The following is a 19,537-nucleotide window of genomic DNA, read 5'->3' as shown; positions in this document are numbered from 1 at the left end:
GCTACTCTGCACTCCAAAAAAAATCCAATTATATTTAAATGCTTTCTCCGATTCGTGGCTTTGGATAAAAATGTCGGACGAATAATATATGATACAAATATTGTTATAATATTAAGGCTAATATTCTTTTCACAGATTCAGCCCCAAAAAAAAAGATTTAAAAGCTAACAAATCAAAAAAAGTAAACAACGTCCTCTAGTGACGAAATGAGGGTTAGGTCAGGACAGTGAAGAAGTCTTCTCCCTCTGGCGGACGGGGAATAAAACAACTGGTTGGCGGCTCATTTTCTATTTTTCTATTGGTTTTAATAAAAGCCAAAGGAATGAGCGTTATTTTATCCCTGGGAATACAGACCTCATACTCCTGCCTGGTGACAACTCCCTCTGCGATGAGCTTCTCTGCGTATTTGAGCAGAACTCCCTTCTGCTTCTTGATCTGCTTGTACATCAGAGGCTGGGTGAACATGGGCTCGTCCATCTCGTTGTGACCCATGCGCCTGTAACAAACCTACACACACACACACACACACACACACACACACACACACACACACACACACACACACACACACACACACACACACACACACACACACACACACACACACACACACACACACACACACACACACACAATAAGTTAAGAGTACAATCAAGCCTGTATCTGTGCATGTGAATTAGTGGTGTGTACATGAATTTGTGGTGTGTGCGCATGTCGAATTGTGGTGTGTGTGCATGTGAATTTGAGGTGTTTGTGCATGTGAATTTGTGTTGCGTGTACAGCGTGTGGGTGAATTTGACGTGTGTTCTGACCAGGTCCACCACCACGTCCTTGTGGAAGGTGGCTCTCCACTCGGCCGCCACCTTGCAGACGTACATGACGGCCTCGGCATCGTCAGCGTTCACGTGGAAGATGGGGGCGTTGACCACGCGGGCCACGTCCGTGGGGTAGGGCGAGGAGCGCGCCACGCGGGGATCTGTGGTGAAACCAATCTACACACACACTCAAAGTGAGTACAACAGCACAAACACTGACATCATCAGTGACCAAGTGCTACTCTGGTTTTTGTACTTGCACACCTTGCACACCAAACTGTAGACCAAACAACCCAGGACTGAAAGATTCACTTAATCGTTTGTGTGTGTGAGTGTGCGTGTGCGTGACCTGGTTGTTGACCACCACGTGCACAGTTCCCTGCGTGGTGTAGGACGGCAGGTCAGACAGGACGAAGGTCTCGTACACAATACCCTGGCCAGCAAACGCTGCGTCACCGTGCATGAGGATGGACATCACCTGCACATACAAAGGGTTTATTCAATTTCTGAAATACAATTAGACTCAAATTAATCAATATTTTTATTTTTAATCTATGAAGTCCACTTCTTCGCCCTTCACACATTGTGAAATGCTTAGCCCAAGGTTAACGTTGACCGTAGTGCCCTGGGCTAACCATAGCGGGGAAGCCACTCCTCCTCTCGTCTCCCTCTCTCTCACCCGGTTCCCCTCCGTGTCTCCGCAGTAGAACTGCTCCGCCTTGCACTTCCCCTGCACCACTGGGTCCACCGCCTCCAGATGTGAGGGGTTAGCCACCAGTGATAGGGTGATGTTCCGGTCCGTCACGCGGTTGATGCGCCGATGGTACATACCCAGATGGTACTTGACATCACCTGAGCCCTGATGGACCAAGCACAAGAAACCAATTTCCCAAACAGCATTTCATGCTGCATGATACCAGCAAAAGTATTGACAATATCACAAGTACAGTAAGAACAGCATTATAACAGCTGTATTACAATCATAGCAGTTGGACGACTGTACCGAAGAAGATTAACAATATTAAGAGTACGTCCTAATTGTGTTATTTCGTAGCATTGGTACCTCATCAGCAGCCTCCATTTTAGAGTCAAACTGGCAGAAGATCTGCTCCAGCTCTTTACGGATCACGTTGGCCAACACATTCAGACGACCCCTGGATACGCAGAAAGAGCAGCACACACTTCCACATCAGCGGTAGCCAGACCAGCAGGTGTTGCCGTTGGACGAGTTTGCACTAGCTCTTTTGGAGACGGGGCATTGTACATCATATCATCATGGCTAACCTCTTAGCTAGCCAACCTTGGGTTTAAGTATCTTTGCGTGCCTGTGTGTGCGCGTGCGTGCGTGCGTGCGTGCGTGTGTGTGTGTGTGTGCCTGAGTGTGTACCTGTGGGGCATCCCCAGGATGACGTTCTCCACTCCGTAAGCAGATGAATTGTCGATGAGGGTTTTGAGAGCAGGGATCAGAGACTCACAGCCTTCCAGACCAAAGCGCTTCTCCGAAGACCACTTCCTCTGGAGGAACTCTTCAAACCTACACACAGCAATACACAAACACAACAACATATTGAACATAGACACACAAAATATCCTTTTGGTGCTTAATTTGCAGGAATAAGGGGAAATTGCATAAATTATCGTGATTGAATGGTAAATATTATTCATTCAAGTCAATCTTTTTTTTTTTTTAATTTTTCTGGTTCTACATTGGGTTAATAGTACTAGTAAACACCAAGGCCCCGTTCACATAGGCGAAAACAATCTTTTCCCCTCTGATTTCCTTTGATGAGTTTCAGGAATATCCTGAACCCGGGTGTACCAGCGACATTGAAGTATTAAGGATTAGGATGGATGCCACTAATTTCCTACCGTCCCTCTCCAGGAACACTGACTTTCTGGCCAAGACCTGAGTTGGCGTTTGCCTTCCCCACCACTTCCTGAGCCATACCGACCTTGACCTGTCTTCAAGTGTACAGCCCAAGTAAATGACAGATGTTTTACATGTACATGGTGCTAGTTGTAGTTAGCTGGCTCTACATGAGGCATGTTGTAGTTATCTGATTGTATCTGGTGCTAGTTGTAGTTATCTGGTTGTACCTGGTGCTAGTTGTAGTTAGCTGGTTGTACCTGGTGCTAGTTGTAGTTAGCTGGTTGTACCTGGTGCTAGTTGTAGTTATCTGGTTGTACCTGGTGCTAGTTGTAGTTATCTGGTTGTACCTGGTGCTAGTTGTAGTTAGCTGGCTCTACCTGGTGCTCGTTATAGTTAGCTGGTTGTACCTGGTGCTCGTTGTAGTTATCTGGTTGTACCTGGTGCTAGTTGTAGTTAGCTGGCTCTACATGGGGCTAGTTGTAGTTAGCTGGCTCTACATGGGGCTAGTTGTAGTTAGCTGGCTCTACCTGGTGCTCGTTGTGGTTAGCTGGCTCTACCTGGTGCTAGTTCTGGTTAGCTGGTACCAGTTGGTCCTACCTGGTGGAGCGGACCGTGCGGGCCAGCAGGGTCCTCTTCTCCTCAGGAGTGAACTGCATGATGCCCGGGGTCTCAAACTTCTGGCGGATCCACTGGCACTGCTCCAGGTCGTTGATGAACATGAACTCCACGCCGATGTGCTGGCAGTATGCCATCTAGGGGACACACACATTGAACCGATTAATTACACCAGCTTTATTAATTAAGACAACCCAACACCGTTTTTGGTCACTACCGTTTATTTGAATTTTAGAGTTAAGTTAAGTTAAATAAGGCATTTTTATGCTTTATCATAGATTGAGGTAGAGTGGAAGGTAGGGGAGCAGAGGGGAGGACAAGCAGCAAAGGACCACGGGCAGGAATAAAACCTGAGCTGCTGCGATCAGGAGTAAGCCTCTACACGCTCTTTCTGGTGAGCCAGTGGGGCGCTAGCAGTTAAATCATAATTTGACATGGATATTGAAATCTTGTTGCAAAATAGAGACATCCTTCAAGGAACAGAAACGTTTGGGAAAACCCAAGTTCTGGTCTGCACAATGGGCGCTTTGTGCTCCATCATGAGGGCATAGATTGGTGTTGCAGCCTAGAGACGTGTACCGCCCCATTGTGGAGGCGCTGATGGAGCCGCGTTGAACACACTGTGGTTGGCGATGCCCGTTGCCACCATGCATGGTTTCTTTCCGTTTTTTTCAGCAGCCGGTCGCAGTACAGAGACACTGCATTGTTGAGGCACATTTTTGAAGCAAATGGGTGGCTGGAAGGGAAACCAAACCTCTTGACCACGCCTTTAAAAAGGCTTTCAGGTATTTCCTCTTTCGGGATCCGTTAACACCCTTTCAATTTCAAGCGTGACACCTCAACGCTTAACCAGCAGGTGCCCAGGATACCCTATCAGCCAATAAGAAGTACAAAGTGCATCCAATGCTATGAGTTGAACCCAGAAGGGGAGGCATCTGAAGCAACTAATGTACAAGTGGTGCTGGGGTTTGGTTCTCCATTAAGTCCCCCTAACGCCACCTCGCCGGCTGGCAGTCCCTATTTGCTGCTCTGATAGCAAGTAAAGATACCGATAGTGGTTTTATCTTGTGTCAAAAATGTGGGTTCATCATATCCTGTGAAGTCCAATCTCAGTGTGTGCGTAGAGGTGTGTTCAGTGTTGCTGTGTACCTCCAGACGTTGTATGATGTCCTTCAGCGGGAGGGCGGTCTCAGAGCCACCGATGAATGTGGTGGTGGGCAGACGGAACACCTTGTCCAGGTCAGACTCATTCAGACCATAGAAACCTACATATCCCATAATGCATCGGAAGGGAGGGAGGGAGGGGGATGGAAAAGACATTGAAAATGCAGAGAATGCAAGCGGGAGCACAAACAACGCAAACACACACATACACTTACACACATACACACACACACAGACACACACACAGTTGTAGCAATCATGATGGAAGTCGTTATTGGGGATCATGAACAGTAATAGCTATAATAGACATTTCATAGACATATCACCACAAGACATTGTGGTGATATGATAGTCATAATAGCCATTGTTATTCTATGTATGCAGAATAGCAATGTGCAACTGCAGTGGGCCCTCCACGGTCCATCAGTGCAGGGACCCTGTGACCTGGTTTATATTCACCTGAACCTTGGGCTTGGTTCTTCCGTTAGTGAGCGGATGGAAGAGGCCATGCCGAGTTAGAACACCACTGGGATTATGAGGGATTAAAGATAATCTGATTATCTGATTTAAAGAAAACTCCAAACTGATCAGGAGATTAGTTGAGGAGAAAGAGAGGGGAGAGAAGAGCAGGGCAAAGGCACAAGAGAAGGCCGCCACTGACTCAGGCAATGCGAGCCACCCAGGGGGGGGGGGGGGGTTTGATTGAAGGAATCAGTATAAGAGCTGGTGCGTTCTGAACCGGAACCCGGACCACCGCGACACCAAATAATACATGTCCGATTACATCAAGCGGGAGATGGTAAAAACTGATCCTGGCAAGCCAATCAAATGATAGAGACGCTCATCTGCCGACAACAGACTACAAAAAGCCAAGTGTCTCTCGTTCTTTCACCTTTTTTTTTTTTTTTTTTTTTTTTTTTTTTTTAAGACCAAGGCTGCGGCCAACAGATGGAATGCAACATGTACAGCCAACAGAACAGAATGTTCCACGAGACTAAAAACACCATTATATTAGAGATACAAGGTCACCCCATCTTAACATAAACTCAAGTGTTATCTACTGGGATGCTCCCCCCACACACACACACACACACACACACACACACACACACACAACACACACAACACACACACACACACACACACACACACACACACACACACACACACACACACACACACACACACACACACCTTCTGTATTCACCTTTAAACAGACAGTAGCAAACACATGACTATCAATGGCAAATATTGCTGTACAGGTTTAAGTTCCTCTCTTGCTAAGCTGCAGGGAAAGGTCCGGTCGGGTGGAAGGACATCGCTCGAGGATGGATCCAGATAAGACAGAAATGGAGAGTCTCCACAAACTACTACTGAAACCCTTACACCACATCTGTGTTGTGACAACATCTCTCAGCAGCAGCAACCAGAGTAAACTGCTGATTAACTCCGACAACATGTTGGAACCCGTCTCCCAACCATAGTGCTCCGGGGCTCCTGGGAGCAGCAGCTGTGGGCTATCGCCAGTGAAAGCCGATTCCCTTGTGCCCCACGTTTTGTGAGCACTTGTTTGTTTGCATACCTCCTACCTCCACCGTTAGAAATCCCCGCTTGTCCTTGAACACAGCCAGGTCTGGGTGAGGGAAGACCAGCAGGGTGAGTGGGCAGCAGTGAGGAAAAGACCAGGAAACTATTAGTGACCTACCACCAGCCGGCCATCTCAGGAGAGCACACCACAAGTACACAGTCGGCGTCGTTGCAGAGGCCACGCCGGCAGCAATTTTTTAAGCCACAGCTTAGCACACACCAGCCCTGGTTGCCACTTGCCGCCCCCCCCCCCCCCCCCCCCACACACACACACCACACACAGCCTGCTCAGGTACTAGAGACCCAAGAGGGAGGGGGTCCTGGTGTTGTTCAACACTATCGGGATGTCGAATGATGCCGGTTATCACTGCAGAAGCCATTCAACCCAACAGAAGGAGTTCTGAGGGGGATTCAGCACAGGTGACCTTCATGTCCGGAACATTGTCGTCATGTGTGGCACGTGAGAAAACTCCCGGGGTGTAGCAGCATTAAATAGCACCCGCTTCCCCCACACACTGTGCTTTTTCCGCGGCACATTTTACAATTCACCCATCGACAAGCTTTTAATGAGGCAACACCCACCCCCCCCGACACCAAACAAGAGAGGACGGGATTTCTAGCACAAGGCTGCTGTACCTTGGAACAATTAACAGCATATACAGGGGGAGTTGTTTTACAGGTACTTGATCTTTCCAGACAGAACTGGTCTCTCGTAAGGCAGAAGGAAATAAGGGCGTTTATTACGCCCCCGGGCCTCAAAGGGGGGCAATGCTCATTTTGTGCACGTATGGATTTGGGCTTATCGTTGCACATATGAACTGCAGGTCACCGGTGTGAAATGCTGATGGATGCAGTAAAACAGGCGTGCTCACCAAGCGGCACAAGCGAGGACTAGGTCCTAGAGGGTCTGGCTGAAGGGGCCAACATCTACCGCTACGCGTCCACGCTACCATGACGCGTTAAATTGCTGAACATCGTATTAACGCTCTGTTCAGGTCAAGTCACTCTGGTTGTGATACGTTAGCATTGTGCACACTTGTTTTAAAAGACTGAGCATCTGCAGTTCCTTCATGCTGCCATTATCTGCGTGTGTCACGAGAGGGCCAGAGATGGGATGGGGAGTTGGTGGGTCCTTGAGCCGAGCCCAGGGCCTTATTTGGGAACCTGTGGTCAAAGTGTCCTACTTAAAGCTAGGTAAGGCAATTTGTTTTAGGAGCGTTTTTGATCATATTTGTTGAAATTGTCTATCATTAAAACGTCACTCTTCCCGTGTACTCACTGCGCATGACTGGAGTCTTATACATACCTATTGCTGAAGCTAGTCATGTGTTTTGGGGGAGTGGTTTTGGAGGGAATATGTTTTGGTTTGGATACTTTATAAATCCAGCTTATTCTGCCTGGCTTCTCCAAATTGCCTACCCTAGCTTCAAACTTGTTTCTATAAGCAAGCAAGAAGCAATGCCAACTGGTTGCTATGGCAATGTGCTCAACTGGGCATGGACTGGAACTGCTGGGAAAGCTTGACAAAGCCTTTCGCCTCTTCTGTAACCTTCTGTGACGCTTCGTTGTATTGCACGTTCCGTGATTGTTGTCGACACATTCCCTAGGTTTCTATGAAATGGAATAAGGCGCCGCCCCAACTTGCAAACTTAATGGCCGATACATTGATACGAAAAGAGTTGCGTTTTGTCTGGTTTATTAGCATACAGATTTCCCAACGTAGCAGAATAAAAAAAGGCCATAACGGCAAAAAGCAACCAAAGCGGGGGCTTTCACACCTGAACAATTTGGTCCATTGTATCCTAAATTGCCTCAGACACATGCTTTGTTTAACATCGTTTTGACTTATATCCCACATAGCTTCATGTGCAGCTTGTTGACACAATGACAACCGACTCAAAGCAAAGGAAATCAACAACAAAGATGCAATAGTAGTACTTCTTTCTTAAAGGGAAACTTCACCCATTTCCATTAAGCTTTGTATCGTTAGAAACCCACTCATATTTTTGAATGGTCGTGCATCATTCCCTTATTTTCTGGAGAGATCCGTATCGATCTCCAACACTTCCTGTTTAAGATGACGCAATATGACGATTTTTGCGTAGAAGTAAATAGGAAGTGTAAGAGGGGAGGATTCTCGTAAGACTACAAGCACTGGACCCACTGACGCTACAGACCTATTATGGCGCGTTTCCACTGCAGGGTGCGGAACGGATCGGATCGCAAAGGTGCGGGTCGGGTCGCGTTTCCACCGCCAAAAGTGGGCGTGACTCGGACTTTGCAGTACCCGTTCCGGCCCCGTTCTCGGGACTCCTCCGTTGGGGTACCGAAAACGAGACGAGACGCCTGAAAGGGTCCCGGGAAATTCTAGCTACACCCCCCCCTCCGTTGATTGGTCGACAGAATCGTCACTTCCGGGCGACGTGGGGATAAAAACGAACAAACAGTAGCCTCGAGGTATTATTCTTTACAATTAACATGTTGCGTAAAACGCTTGCTTCGGCGAACAAGGAGGTGGAGACGTTCGTCTGCATTCTTGGGGAGGAAGACGTTGTTTATGATGTTTTACGTAGCTGCCGCGGCGATCGACATCCGGACTACCACAAAGGGTACTGTCGGCAGTGGAAACGCGACCTCGGAACTGAGCTGGGCTATACCACCCCCTCCCTACCGCACCTTTGCGATCCGATCCGTTCCGCACCCTGCAGTGGAAACGCGGCATTAGAGCAGTGCCAGTGGGTGGGACTTCACCAGCAGAAACTAACATCCACAGCGTCTGAAGCTAAGCTAACAGAGGCTGTTGATAAAACTGAAGTACAATGGCGGAAGGTACTGTATCTTCACTAGAAATGTTGTGTGAAATGATTTTCAAGCAGTCTTGCGGTATCAGCTTGGTAGATGGAACAGCGAGGTGTCCGATAGGCGGAGATCTAGATCAGCGGGAGTGGCCAGCGAAGCTGTGCATCGTGGTGGGAGTTGTTGTCTTCAATCCACAAGCCAAAAAGTCACTTTCTGCCTTCTCTCGGTCAAGATGGCACCAAATTAGAATTTTATTTTATTATTCGACTACATATAAGACCCAATTTCAATACATTTTCATGCCTCCACCGGTGAAATGCTCCTTTAAACACATTCCTCACTCCGTCATGGCTCTGTCGGCCTGCCGACCTTGAAACAACATGTAGCAGAGTAGCTCGAAAAAAACTGGTGGAGAAGGTTTTGACACATTGTCTTCACATTGGTAAGATCCATTCTCACTGAATTTTTGGCCAGAAATCCCTTTGGCAGTCTACGCCAGAGATCACCAATGCCGAACAATAAATGAAACATAAATTGAACAACGCAGGACTCTACTAGAGTCAGGTGTGAAAGCTCCCCAACTAGGATCTGATAAACTGAATATAATAGGAAGTCAGTGAGGACCTTGCAACAGCGCAGTAGAACATAACAACCGGTGTATCAAGGTGCACTGTTGAGCAGAACTAGGCTAGATATTCCTGTTCATGCTCAAGTTTATCCTTTAGTCATACCCATCAAAGTCATGCATCAATCTAATGCACAAAGCGTTGCACGAATATTCCTTTTAGTTCCGCTTGCTGTTTGTAAAGTGTGGTTTCTTATTCCAAGTGTGGGAAAGTATGTCGCTAAAGTTGGAAAGGATGTTATTACTTGCTTAAATGGAACAGTCCTACACTGACATATTCCCCCAAAGTGTTTCCATCAAAGAAGCTTCATAGCGACAGTGCTTCATCGCAATTAAAAGATGTTGACCAATGATCTAATCAAACCCAATGCAGAAAACTCGAGGCCAGACCCCAAACACAGCCACAATAATAAATCAGCTGAAAAAAAAGCCAAGACAAGTTTTGATAATTCTCTGGAAGCTATGGTGATCTAGTTTTTGGCCAAACAGTAGTTTGCCACCAAAAGGTGTTAAAATGCTTGATTCATGTCAAGCATTCATCAGATACTATCTGAGCTGACAAGAGGCTCATCTGATATTTGTTGGTTTGACATTGAACTTGTCTATGGGACAGTTCATTAGTCCACTAGATGTATTCTTCTGACATGACATGAACACAGCCTTAGGTCAAGACTAAGATGGATGACCAAGGGAAAGTCTACAATAGATAGCTGCTGCAAACGGACTCAAGCATCTTCTATAGGGGACAGACAAGACCTGGCTCAAATAAAAATCTGAAATCATCTCATATATAAATATATACCCCCTCAAATAAATTAATATTTCTCTTTTTTCCATTCCTTACATTTCCATGTTTTATCGGTCAAGCCTTAATCTACATATCTTTATAGTCGGGTGGCCAGCATGAAAGGCTGGCACAGGGTTAAAGACATGATGATCCTGGGTTAATCTGTCCGACCTCCAGTACTTCAACAGTCAAGAGACTTTCCCAACTGGGCTACTCAATGTTTCATGAAAATGAGAATTAAGTCATGTGATCACACTGATAGGACGATTTGGCAATTCAAGCTGTCCAATCAATGGTATTGTTATATATGAGCTTGGTGTAAACGCTCTCTCGTTACATGAGATGACTTCAGGTCATTATGGGGCCCGGCCAGGAGGTGTGCTGAGCTAAAGGCGTTGACCGCTCACCCAGCTTGTCCGACGAAGTGATAATGTCAGTAGGAACATGCGAGTCCAGATCAGCGTCCATGATGCCCAGAGGGTCCAACTGGGCCACATGGTGCCCTCGGATCTGCAGGAAGTGACAACAGCACAGACGCACCCGGGGACAGGAAGTGTGGATGGGGAGGCAGAGTGAAAGAACAAGAGGAAGAGTCCGATAACCAGAGAGGAGGAAAAAGAAGAGAGAAGGAGGTAGGGGAGAAAGAAGAGAGGGAGGGAGGGGAGATAGTGGTTGGGGGAGGTGTGAGAGGTTTAGAAGGTTAAAGAAAAGGCAAACGCAGGAGGGAGGGGGGGGAAGGGTGTGGCGGAGAAGGTAAAGAGAGGTAAGGGGCAGGGAAACTTGAAGAGGAGGGGTAGGAGGAGGGAGGGGGGAAGCGGGTGAATATAAACACGCAAGTGGACCACAAGAAAACCAGGAACAGGAGGGAGAGATGGAGGAACACAACAGGGGAGAAAGAGAAAGAGAGGACAAGAGAGGGTGGGAGGGAGAAGCAGTATTAACACGGGGTCATGGGAGGGCTCTCACCCACGTCCATGATCTCTGAACAGGCGGGGACATCCTCAAAATTCACAGAGTTGATTCCTAATGGATCCAGGTGGGCATTATGGTGACCCATCACCTGGGTGATTGTTAATATTCAGTCAATAATCATGAATCAATAATAGGAACTATACAAAATACATACATACCGAGGAACCCGTCAAAGCACAATAATAATAATATATATAAGAGTTATAATCATTAGTGTAATTCTAATTACGGCTTACCAGAACATATTATGTAACATAAAATATAACATGTGATTTAACAAGTATATAACTACGCAGTCTGCTACACAATATAATAGCGTACAATTTTGTCACGTTTTATATTAACCGTTAATAATCCAATAATAACCAATATATGAAGAGCTCTTTTCCAAAACGCTATAAATTCATTTGAATAGTTTTCAGGAAAATGACATTTTCTATCTAGACCCATATATTTTTTTAATATTCAATTGATCCTATTAAAATGGTTTGTTGGCCCAGTCTGAACATGTTGAACAATGATTTTTAAATCAAACAACAATATTGTTTATTATAAATGAAAAGTAATTTTTTTTTTTTCCAAAACGCTATAAATCCATAGATATATTTTTTTTAAAACTGTAATTTAGGGATGCACGATATATCGGCAGTGATATCGTTAGCGGCCGATGTTAGTCATTTTTTAACATATCGGCATCGGCCCGATAAGTAAAACTGGTCCGATATTAACAGCCGATATTTATTTCCGTCTAGTTGCCGTTGTGTGTGTTTTTTTCCAATGCGCAGCTTGTTTGGTCATGTGACATTGTCAGTGACGCAGCCAGAGACGCACTGAGAGGCAGTACAGCAGTGTTTGTCACCTTAACTGAAAAGAATCAATGTCGGCGGTTTGGATGTTTTTTACGGTCTCAAATGAAGGTACTCGAATTGCAATATGCAGTACTTGCAAAGCCGAAGTAATGCATGGAGGATGCAGTGTCAAATTATTATATACATTATCGTAGCGAAATACAGTTTCTGTTGTGTTTTATTTGGCGTTCCGTAATCCCATTGAAACGGAAACCGGAACCGGATATGTCTATATTTGGTTGTAGTCTTTTCGCTCGGTTCTCCGGATCAACAGTAGGGCTAGAACCGAGTGAAAAGACTACAACCAACCTCCCTTGATATATTTGATTTAACCTATTTCAAAGATTTGAGTTGAAATTGACTTAAACTTGAAACACTTTTTGTAATTTATTAGACAAGAGTCTGGTTACCATTAATATTGGCAAATTTGATTTAAGTTGTAAAACCTTGTCAAGATATTTTGATTTGTGATCGTTATTGTGATTTATGATCCAAACTTTTTCATAGATGCAAGTTGTAAAAGTAGCCTAAAACTAACACTGTTATTAACTTGTGTTTGTTATGGATGCCCTGTAACTTGTTGAAGAAACAATGTATTTCGAAGTTTTGGTAAATAAAGAAAGAAATAACTTTTTTCATATTCAGTGTTTACATGTTCTTCATACAAAATCATCATAGAAACTTGTTTTTATACCAATATCGATATCGGTAAATATCGGTTATCGGCCGTAACAGCAATTTTAATATCGGAATCGGTCAAAATGTTCATATCGGTGCATCCCTACTGTAAATCCATTGATGGTTTATGTTTTTAATTTTTTGAGAGAGAGAGAACATGCAACCTATGATATCAGGGACTCATCTCATACTATAAATGAATTTATGAATAGCCTATAAATCAAATAAATGCAAATGCATGAAATAAACACCTCCACACTTGTGGAGGTGTGCTTCCCTTAGTCTGACAAGGTGAACCATTTCGGCCTCACACGCTACGTGGTCCTGAGTGTAGGCTACAAACACCATTAACTATTTAAAAGTCCATAAAACGCCAACATATTATTTATTTTGCTGACTGCTCATTTTTTTATCCCGACAAAAGCCTCGTAGGGAACGTTCCTCTGCGTCCGTCTCATAGATCGCACCATCATTCAATGTCTTCGTTTAATGCGTCTGCATCACCTTCTCACCCATGATGGTCAGCAGCTAGTGGATATTACTGTCTCTCCAGTTAGAACTCCTCGTGTTGATATCGCTGCGTTGTATCTGTTGTAGAGACAGCGCAGCAACACCTCTACTCAAGGCCCCCCCCCCCGGAACCGCGGAGCGCAAGGGCCGGGAGAATAAATAGCGATTGCTAGCTCAAGCAGGCAATTAACATCAGGCAGTGTAAACGCACGCACCATACCGGGAAAGATGCGTGCATAAGACGGGCATATTTGGCAGTGTAAACGATTTCGGCCTCACACGCGATGTGGACCCGCTTACCTGGAGGGTCCACCCGACCTCCACACTCTGGGCCACTCTCTGCTCCCCCTAGTCCGACAACGTGAACCATTTCGGCCTCACACACGACTTGCTCCATCTGCCCGCAACGTTGTCCCGCAGCCTCACAGTCTGTGAGGTGGACATATCGCATTTTGGCAGAAAATAGGTTTGGCGCTTGTCGCGGTTTGGAAAAAAATCGGCATCTTGCGGTACATTTTAAACAAGGAAATATAGCGATTTGGTATTAAACGTTGATGGAACAGTGAATAGGTTCAGTGTAGAGCAAAATTGCATGACAAACTCTTTTTTATATTTATTTGGCCTTTATCGTGTTTTGTAAAAGAGCTCCTCATATATAAACCATACTTTCGACCATTAAATAACATAACTTCATGCCAGCACTGTTCTGAGCACGACCCTACTACCTGACCAATAACCAATGATAGTCAATCGATAGGGATGCCCTTATTCAAACGGACACCATTTGTTTAACTGTAAATTGGGGGTCGCCCTCAAAAATGGTGCCCAAAAATAACCCATGACAGATGAAAATAAAATGCGTTACCTGTCGACCGCTTCAAGTGAAGATCAGCTGACACTGGATCTTGCTACCAGTATGTGAGTTACTAGTATATTACTGGTTGTGTAGAGCAGAAACCATACATAACATTACAGTGGTTTTAACAGGGCTATGTTTTGAATGTATTGTGAGGGAGAGAGGAGGATCACGTCATCATTAGGTTTATAAGTCCAATCATTTGGATCATTACTGAATTTAATGTTTGCCTATATGGAGATGTAGCTTGAAAGAACGTTTTTGAAAACCAGCCTACATAACCAAGCAATTACGGTGTATTATACGCTCTGAAGTCCCCTTGTTTGTGTGTGCGTGCATGCGTGCGTTTGTGTGTGTTTGTACGTATGTGTACCTGGTAGGCCCTGATGAGGGACTGCACCGCCAGATGGTCCTCCACTAGTTTCTCCACGTTGGGCTGGGCCCCCACCATGGGGGAGCCCTGGTGCAGGGCCGCCCCCGCTGCCGCCGTCAGCCCCAGGGGGCTCTGGTAGGCCACGCCCGGGGGGGCCCCAGCGTTGGCGTTCCGGAAGAACACGTCCCACGACTGGCCCAGACCAAACACAGAGCAGACAGAGGAACACATTAGGTCAACGAATAACTCAGACCAAACACACACACACACACTCTAATATTATAGTAGTACTGCATCATACACATGTCGGGCAGATGACGTGACGCATGATTTCTTTGTAATGAGGCATAAATGTTAATTTAAATACATTTTCCCATTAAACCATCAAATGGCAGTGTAACATACAACAGTATTTTACTTTAAAATTATGATTTTGAATGCAAAATTAGTTTTGTGTTGCTTATGTTTGAAGGTGAACATGAAAAATGTCCTGTGGTGTGACAGTAACATTGGTGATTCAGCAAATGTAAATATTAGTTAAATAAAGCAGAGGTATTTGGAGCAACTTATAAATGCCTTGGCATTGTTTTGTATGTATTTACTTAATTAACTTCATTTTTCTATAAAGTACAAAAATAATATTTACAGTCAATTTAGTTTTGAAACACAAATGCTGTCCTGCGGTGTGACATAGGATATTCGATTTTTTGACTGGCAGTTACTTGGACAGCCATAGGGGTATTTTAGTCAAGCCCCCCACCAGGATATCCCCCAGAAGTTTGGATGTGCTAAGAAGTTCAAAGGCGAGTGATAATCTCTTATCAATTTGATCAATTTCTTAGTTTCAGAACATGAACGTGTCCATTTTTGAAATTCCTGTGGTGTGACTGTTTTAGTTTGAGAAAAAATATAAATAAATTAAAAAATGAATCATATTTAGGTTTAAAACAATGAACTTATTCAGTTACTGTAATGCCCAAGGTCAGTCTTGTGTAGCAATGACTCAAAATGGCTCCAAAGGTGAAAGAGTCCTGCGGTGTGACAGCCCTGGTGTGACATAATTAAGTCAGATGACAAGCTAGATTCTCGTGTTATTTTTGAAATATTAAACATAAATCCATCTCTGTCTCTATATATATTAAACACATATTATACATATATAAAACATATATACAATTTAAATTAAATATATCTGTCTCTTTCTATCTATCTATATATAAATATACATCTGTTTGAATGTGACATCATTGTTGTATGTGGTATGTTGACAGTCACTGATCATTGATCACAGTGATTTTTGTCAGTTTTTAGGCATGAGCAAAGAAAGGACGAAGAGGTGCCGAGAAAGGTTAGCGCAGGATGAAGCCAAATATGAGGAGATCCTTAGGGAGAGTAGAAGAAAGTAAATACTATTATAATAGGGAAATTAAGTTGGTTAAACATTCTCTAAGACAAACACTTGTGTAGAAAAAAATGTAAAAGCTGTCTCTGTTCCATCAACAGATATCAAAAAAAGCTGAAGGAAAAATCCAACCACGAAACATAACCAGCCTCCCAAAACATAAGAGAGCAAAGCTTTGTGAGGAATGGAAGAATACAAAGACAAGGAACAGGAAGAAGAAGTTGGATCTGGCAGCCATTTTGGACATTACTCCCCCATCACACGAAGAACATGATGAGTCCTTTAGTCCAGTTCATCTTTCTCCTGCTCATGGTTCTCTTTCCCCAATTCCAAGTCCCTCCAAAAAGGTTTATCAATCCAAGTTGACAAAAAATGAAGAGGTTTGAAAGAGAAAATAAGGAGCTAAAAGCAATGCTCGATGGCATGAAAAAAGCCAATAGTAAGATGAGGGTTCAAAAGCATCGCTGGAATAAAGCTAAGAAAGCACGTCAACCAACCATCAGACCTTCGCCGAAAAGAGCTGTGACACAAAAAAACAGCAAGTCACCAACTTTCTTTCCAGGGATGAAAACAGCAGGCTCTTGGCAGAGTGAGCTACACTCCGAATACAACCAAGTATCTAGCGTCACACAGCAAATGTCTTACCGGCAGTTTGCTCGCTACAGGCCCAAGCACATAACAGAGGCCAGGCCAACAGATAGAAATACCTGTGCATGCTACCAGTATGAAAGCATGCGTCTGCTGATTGACTCTTTGGTTTTTAAAGGCATGATTTCAACCAAAAGTCTGTCCAATCTTCCATTACTTGTAACTAAATCATTTCTACCTCCTATTTTAAATATTGGCTGATTGACAGTTTTTCATTATGGTCTGATCATTTGTTCTATAAGTGATAGCTCCAGAATGTCCAATTTCTCTTGTTGTTGTTACAAAAATATAATAGATTTCACTATAAATGTTCACAGAGTGTCTCATTTCGTCCTGTGGTGTGACGGCTTGTCCTGTGCTGTGACATAACTTCAAACACTATAACTTTTGCTATGTTAACTAGCTTTAATAATTATGTTCATTTGAAAACATTGCATAATATAACTATCAAAAGAAAAAAAGCAACATTTTCAAATATTTCTCATTTTACACAATATTTCCACGGGAGGGAGTGATTAAAGATGGCACAAGTAAGGAATAGAATCCAAAAACAGCTGTGAAAAAATACCTATGCAGAATTGTAATGATCATTTCTTAAGAATACTTCTTAGACATAAAACATACCTGATTTATATTTGAAATCAATAATATTTAACTATTTGAATTTTATAGTAACGTTATGTCACACCGCAGGACATATTTTGTCTGGAGCTGTGAGAAAAGCTTCATAAATTACATAATGAGAAAAAAAATCTGCTACCCTCTAGCATTTTCAAAAACGACAGTATTTGAACATCACAAATTCATACAATTCTCAAGAACTTTAGAACTTTGTTTTAAAAAATGCTGTTTCACCCCCATTTGTCATCTACCCCTTAATCAAAGAAAGATTGAACCATTTATGTCATTGGTCAGGGATTTGCAATCTCCACAGTACAGTTAGGAAGTACACACATATTAGGAAGTACTCCTTTACATTAGAAAATAGAGTGTAATGCATACCCTTTGAAATGGATAAACCAATCAGGTTTATGTTTTTTTAAAGCATCTCCTCTATTTACCCAGATTCCATTTCAACAGAGAAGAACAGGCCATAGTTTTACGTTGCTCTCAACGCTCGCCATATGACCCCAAGGACAAGAGTATACAAATCGGACAGACCCTCACCAATGTTTTATTTTCACTTCGATCACGACCAACAGCTATGTGGTAAAAGTCAGATTTGACCGAAATGCAAGCTGCTCATTGTAAGATTGTCGTTCCTCCTCATAATAACAAGCTAATTTGATAAGGCGCTCTATTAAATAAAGCCTGAATCCATTGCCAATTTCCAGTTTTCCACTTCAATGAGACCAAACCACCATTCCCAATATTTAAAATGTTGAATCATGCTTATCACAACTTCAACAGATTGATGTCCCTCAAAGACTTCTGATACTACTCTACATATATAAAAAGGGGGAAAGGAACTCAGCAACTCAAATAACATTTCAAGATGACCCAATGATGCTCTGTGGCTCTCCACCGTCCTGCCAAAAACATAATGTAGAAGTATTACCAAAACTGCTTCCATCTCAGAAGATGATTCAAAGCAGAGAGACCCTTCAATGCGTTTCTCATCAAGCCTAGATAATTACAATGCATCATTTCCCTTTCCTGTAGGACTATGATGAAAGCTACTACTAAAGTCCAAACTTGGAGATTTGACCATAAACCCAACACTCTCCTAGTCTTCCCATCAACAGCTGGTCAGAATTACACCCATCATTATTTCAATACACTCCCTTCTCGGCCCTTTTGGTCTTCAGGAAATGGTGTTTTGTTCATTCCAAACAGTGTTCTCTCCTCCAGCGTCCTATTTATGAACCATCGCCCTGTATATGACCATGTAATCCAGGCTGATGATCAATTCAAATTCAACCTCAAAAATACTTCCTCCGTCCAGTAGGGCGGAACGATTTATCGTTTTATGATCGAAATCGCGATTTCAGACCACGCGATCTCGGTATCGCCAAAGCCACGTTTTTTTCAAAAAAAAAAAAAATCGGGCAAATTAATATAATTGTATATATACCTGGTATACATACAATATATATCACGGCCAAAAGCTGTGTGACTGTACGTCCACACCAGAAGCGACCAAAGCGTCTTTGACGCTTTGGTCGCTCATAAAGTTTTGCTGCAAATATTTCTGTTCGCTTTGGTCGCTCATGACGTACAATTCAATTTTGCAGACGCATTTAAAGGAGCCATATGCTTTTAGTACAGACAGCCATATCAAAGAGTGAACTCCCATACACTTTGGCCATATTGCAGACGGTTTTGCTTGTTGGATAAAGTGCTTCGACAGCAAGTAGGACAGTGATTCCCCTCCAATATATATATATTAAAGAAACTCCGAAAATGTAATTACAACCGAGAACAAAAAAACATTGCGTGCTGTAGTAGGCTAGTTAAAATATGTTTCAATGATCTGCAAATCATGATCTGCACTCATTCGTCAAACAAATTGACATTGGCGCACATGGCTAATTTGCATAGGAGGACAGGACTGGTTGGCTCCGCAAGACAAATAATGGAACATATTTATCTATCTATCTAGGCCTATCTGTCTATTTATCCATCTATCAACATGTGTAGTTTTAATGTGATGCATTGTGTATGTCCATTCAGACTCCCTTGTTCTGTGTGGTCCGAATCACCTAAATGAATTCCTGATGATTTGTGTCGTTTGGTATTAATAAAGACTTGACTAGGCTATCTATCTAGACTATTTAATTTAAAATGATTCACCTCAGGCTCCGTGAATAATGGGGAATGGAGGGATAAAAGAGATATCCCTTGTCATTTCGATTAGTTTGTGTATGTGACGATTTCAAAAACGTGTTTTGTTTAAGAAGCATGACTACAGGCGATTGGTTGGTTAGATTGGTGGTATGGAGAGCAAATGAAAATGATTCCCACTTAAGAACGTTCTAGATCGCAAAT

At 43.5% G+C, this 19,537-nt stretch overlaps 1 protein-coding gene across 4 annotated transcripts in view; it reads right to left on the bottom strand.

The window, feature by feature from the left end:
- ogdha (oxoglutarate dehydrogenase a) overlaps positions 1-19,537 on the bottom strand; it is a 37,191-nt gene that overhangs the window by 11,041 nt on the left and 6,613 nt on the right. For 2 of the 4 annotated variants that reach the window (XM_056593412.1, XM_056593414.1), the window contains exons 3-13: positions 14,500-14,691; positions 10,670-10,772; positions 6,047-6,097; positions 4,450-4,565; positions 3,283-3,437; positions 2,203-2,349; positions 1,879-1,969; positions 1,495-1,674; positions 1,165-1,293; positions 813-992; positions 355-507 (exon numbers count right to left, since the gene is read on the bottom strand). In XM_056593412.1, coding sequence (XP_056449387.1) covers positions 355-507; positions 813-992; positions 1,165-1,293; positions 1,495-1,674; positions 1,879-1,969; positions 2,203-2,349; positions 3,283-3,437; positions 4,450-4,565; positions 6,047-6,097; positions 10,670-10,772; positions 14,500-14,691 — 1,497 coding nt within the window. Of the gene's footprint in view, positions 1-354; positions 508-812; positions 993-1,164; positions 1,294-1,494; positions 1,675-1,878; positions 1,970-2,202; positions 2,350-3,282; positions 3,438-4,449; positions 4,566-6,046; positions 6,098-10,669; positions 10,773-11,228; positions 11,323-14,499; positions 14,692-19,537 lie in introns of all 4 variants that reach the window. The other 2 variants (XM_056593415.1, XM_056593416.1) reach the window with 2 other exon arrangements.

The sequence above is a fragment of the Gadus chalcogrammus genome, chromosome 6, assembly GCF_026213295.1.
Source record: "Gadus chalcogrammus isolate NIFS_2021 chromosome 6, NIFS_Gcha_1.0, whole genome shotgun sequence".
NCBI lineage: Eukaryota > Metazoa > Chordata > Actinopteri > Gadiformes > Gadidae > Gadus > Gadus chalcogrammus.
Note: the sequence above shows the minus strand (reverse complement) of the source record. Positions and strands in the feature narration are given on the sequence as shown.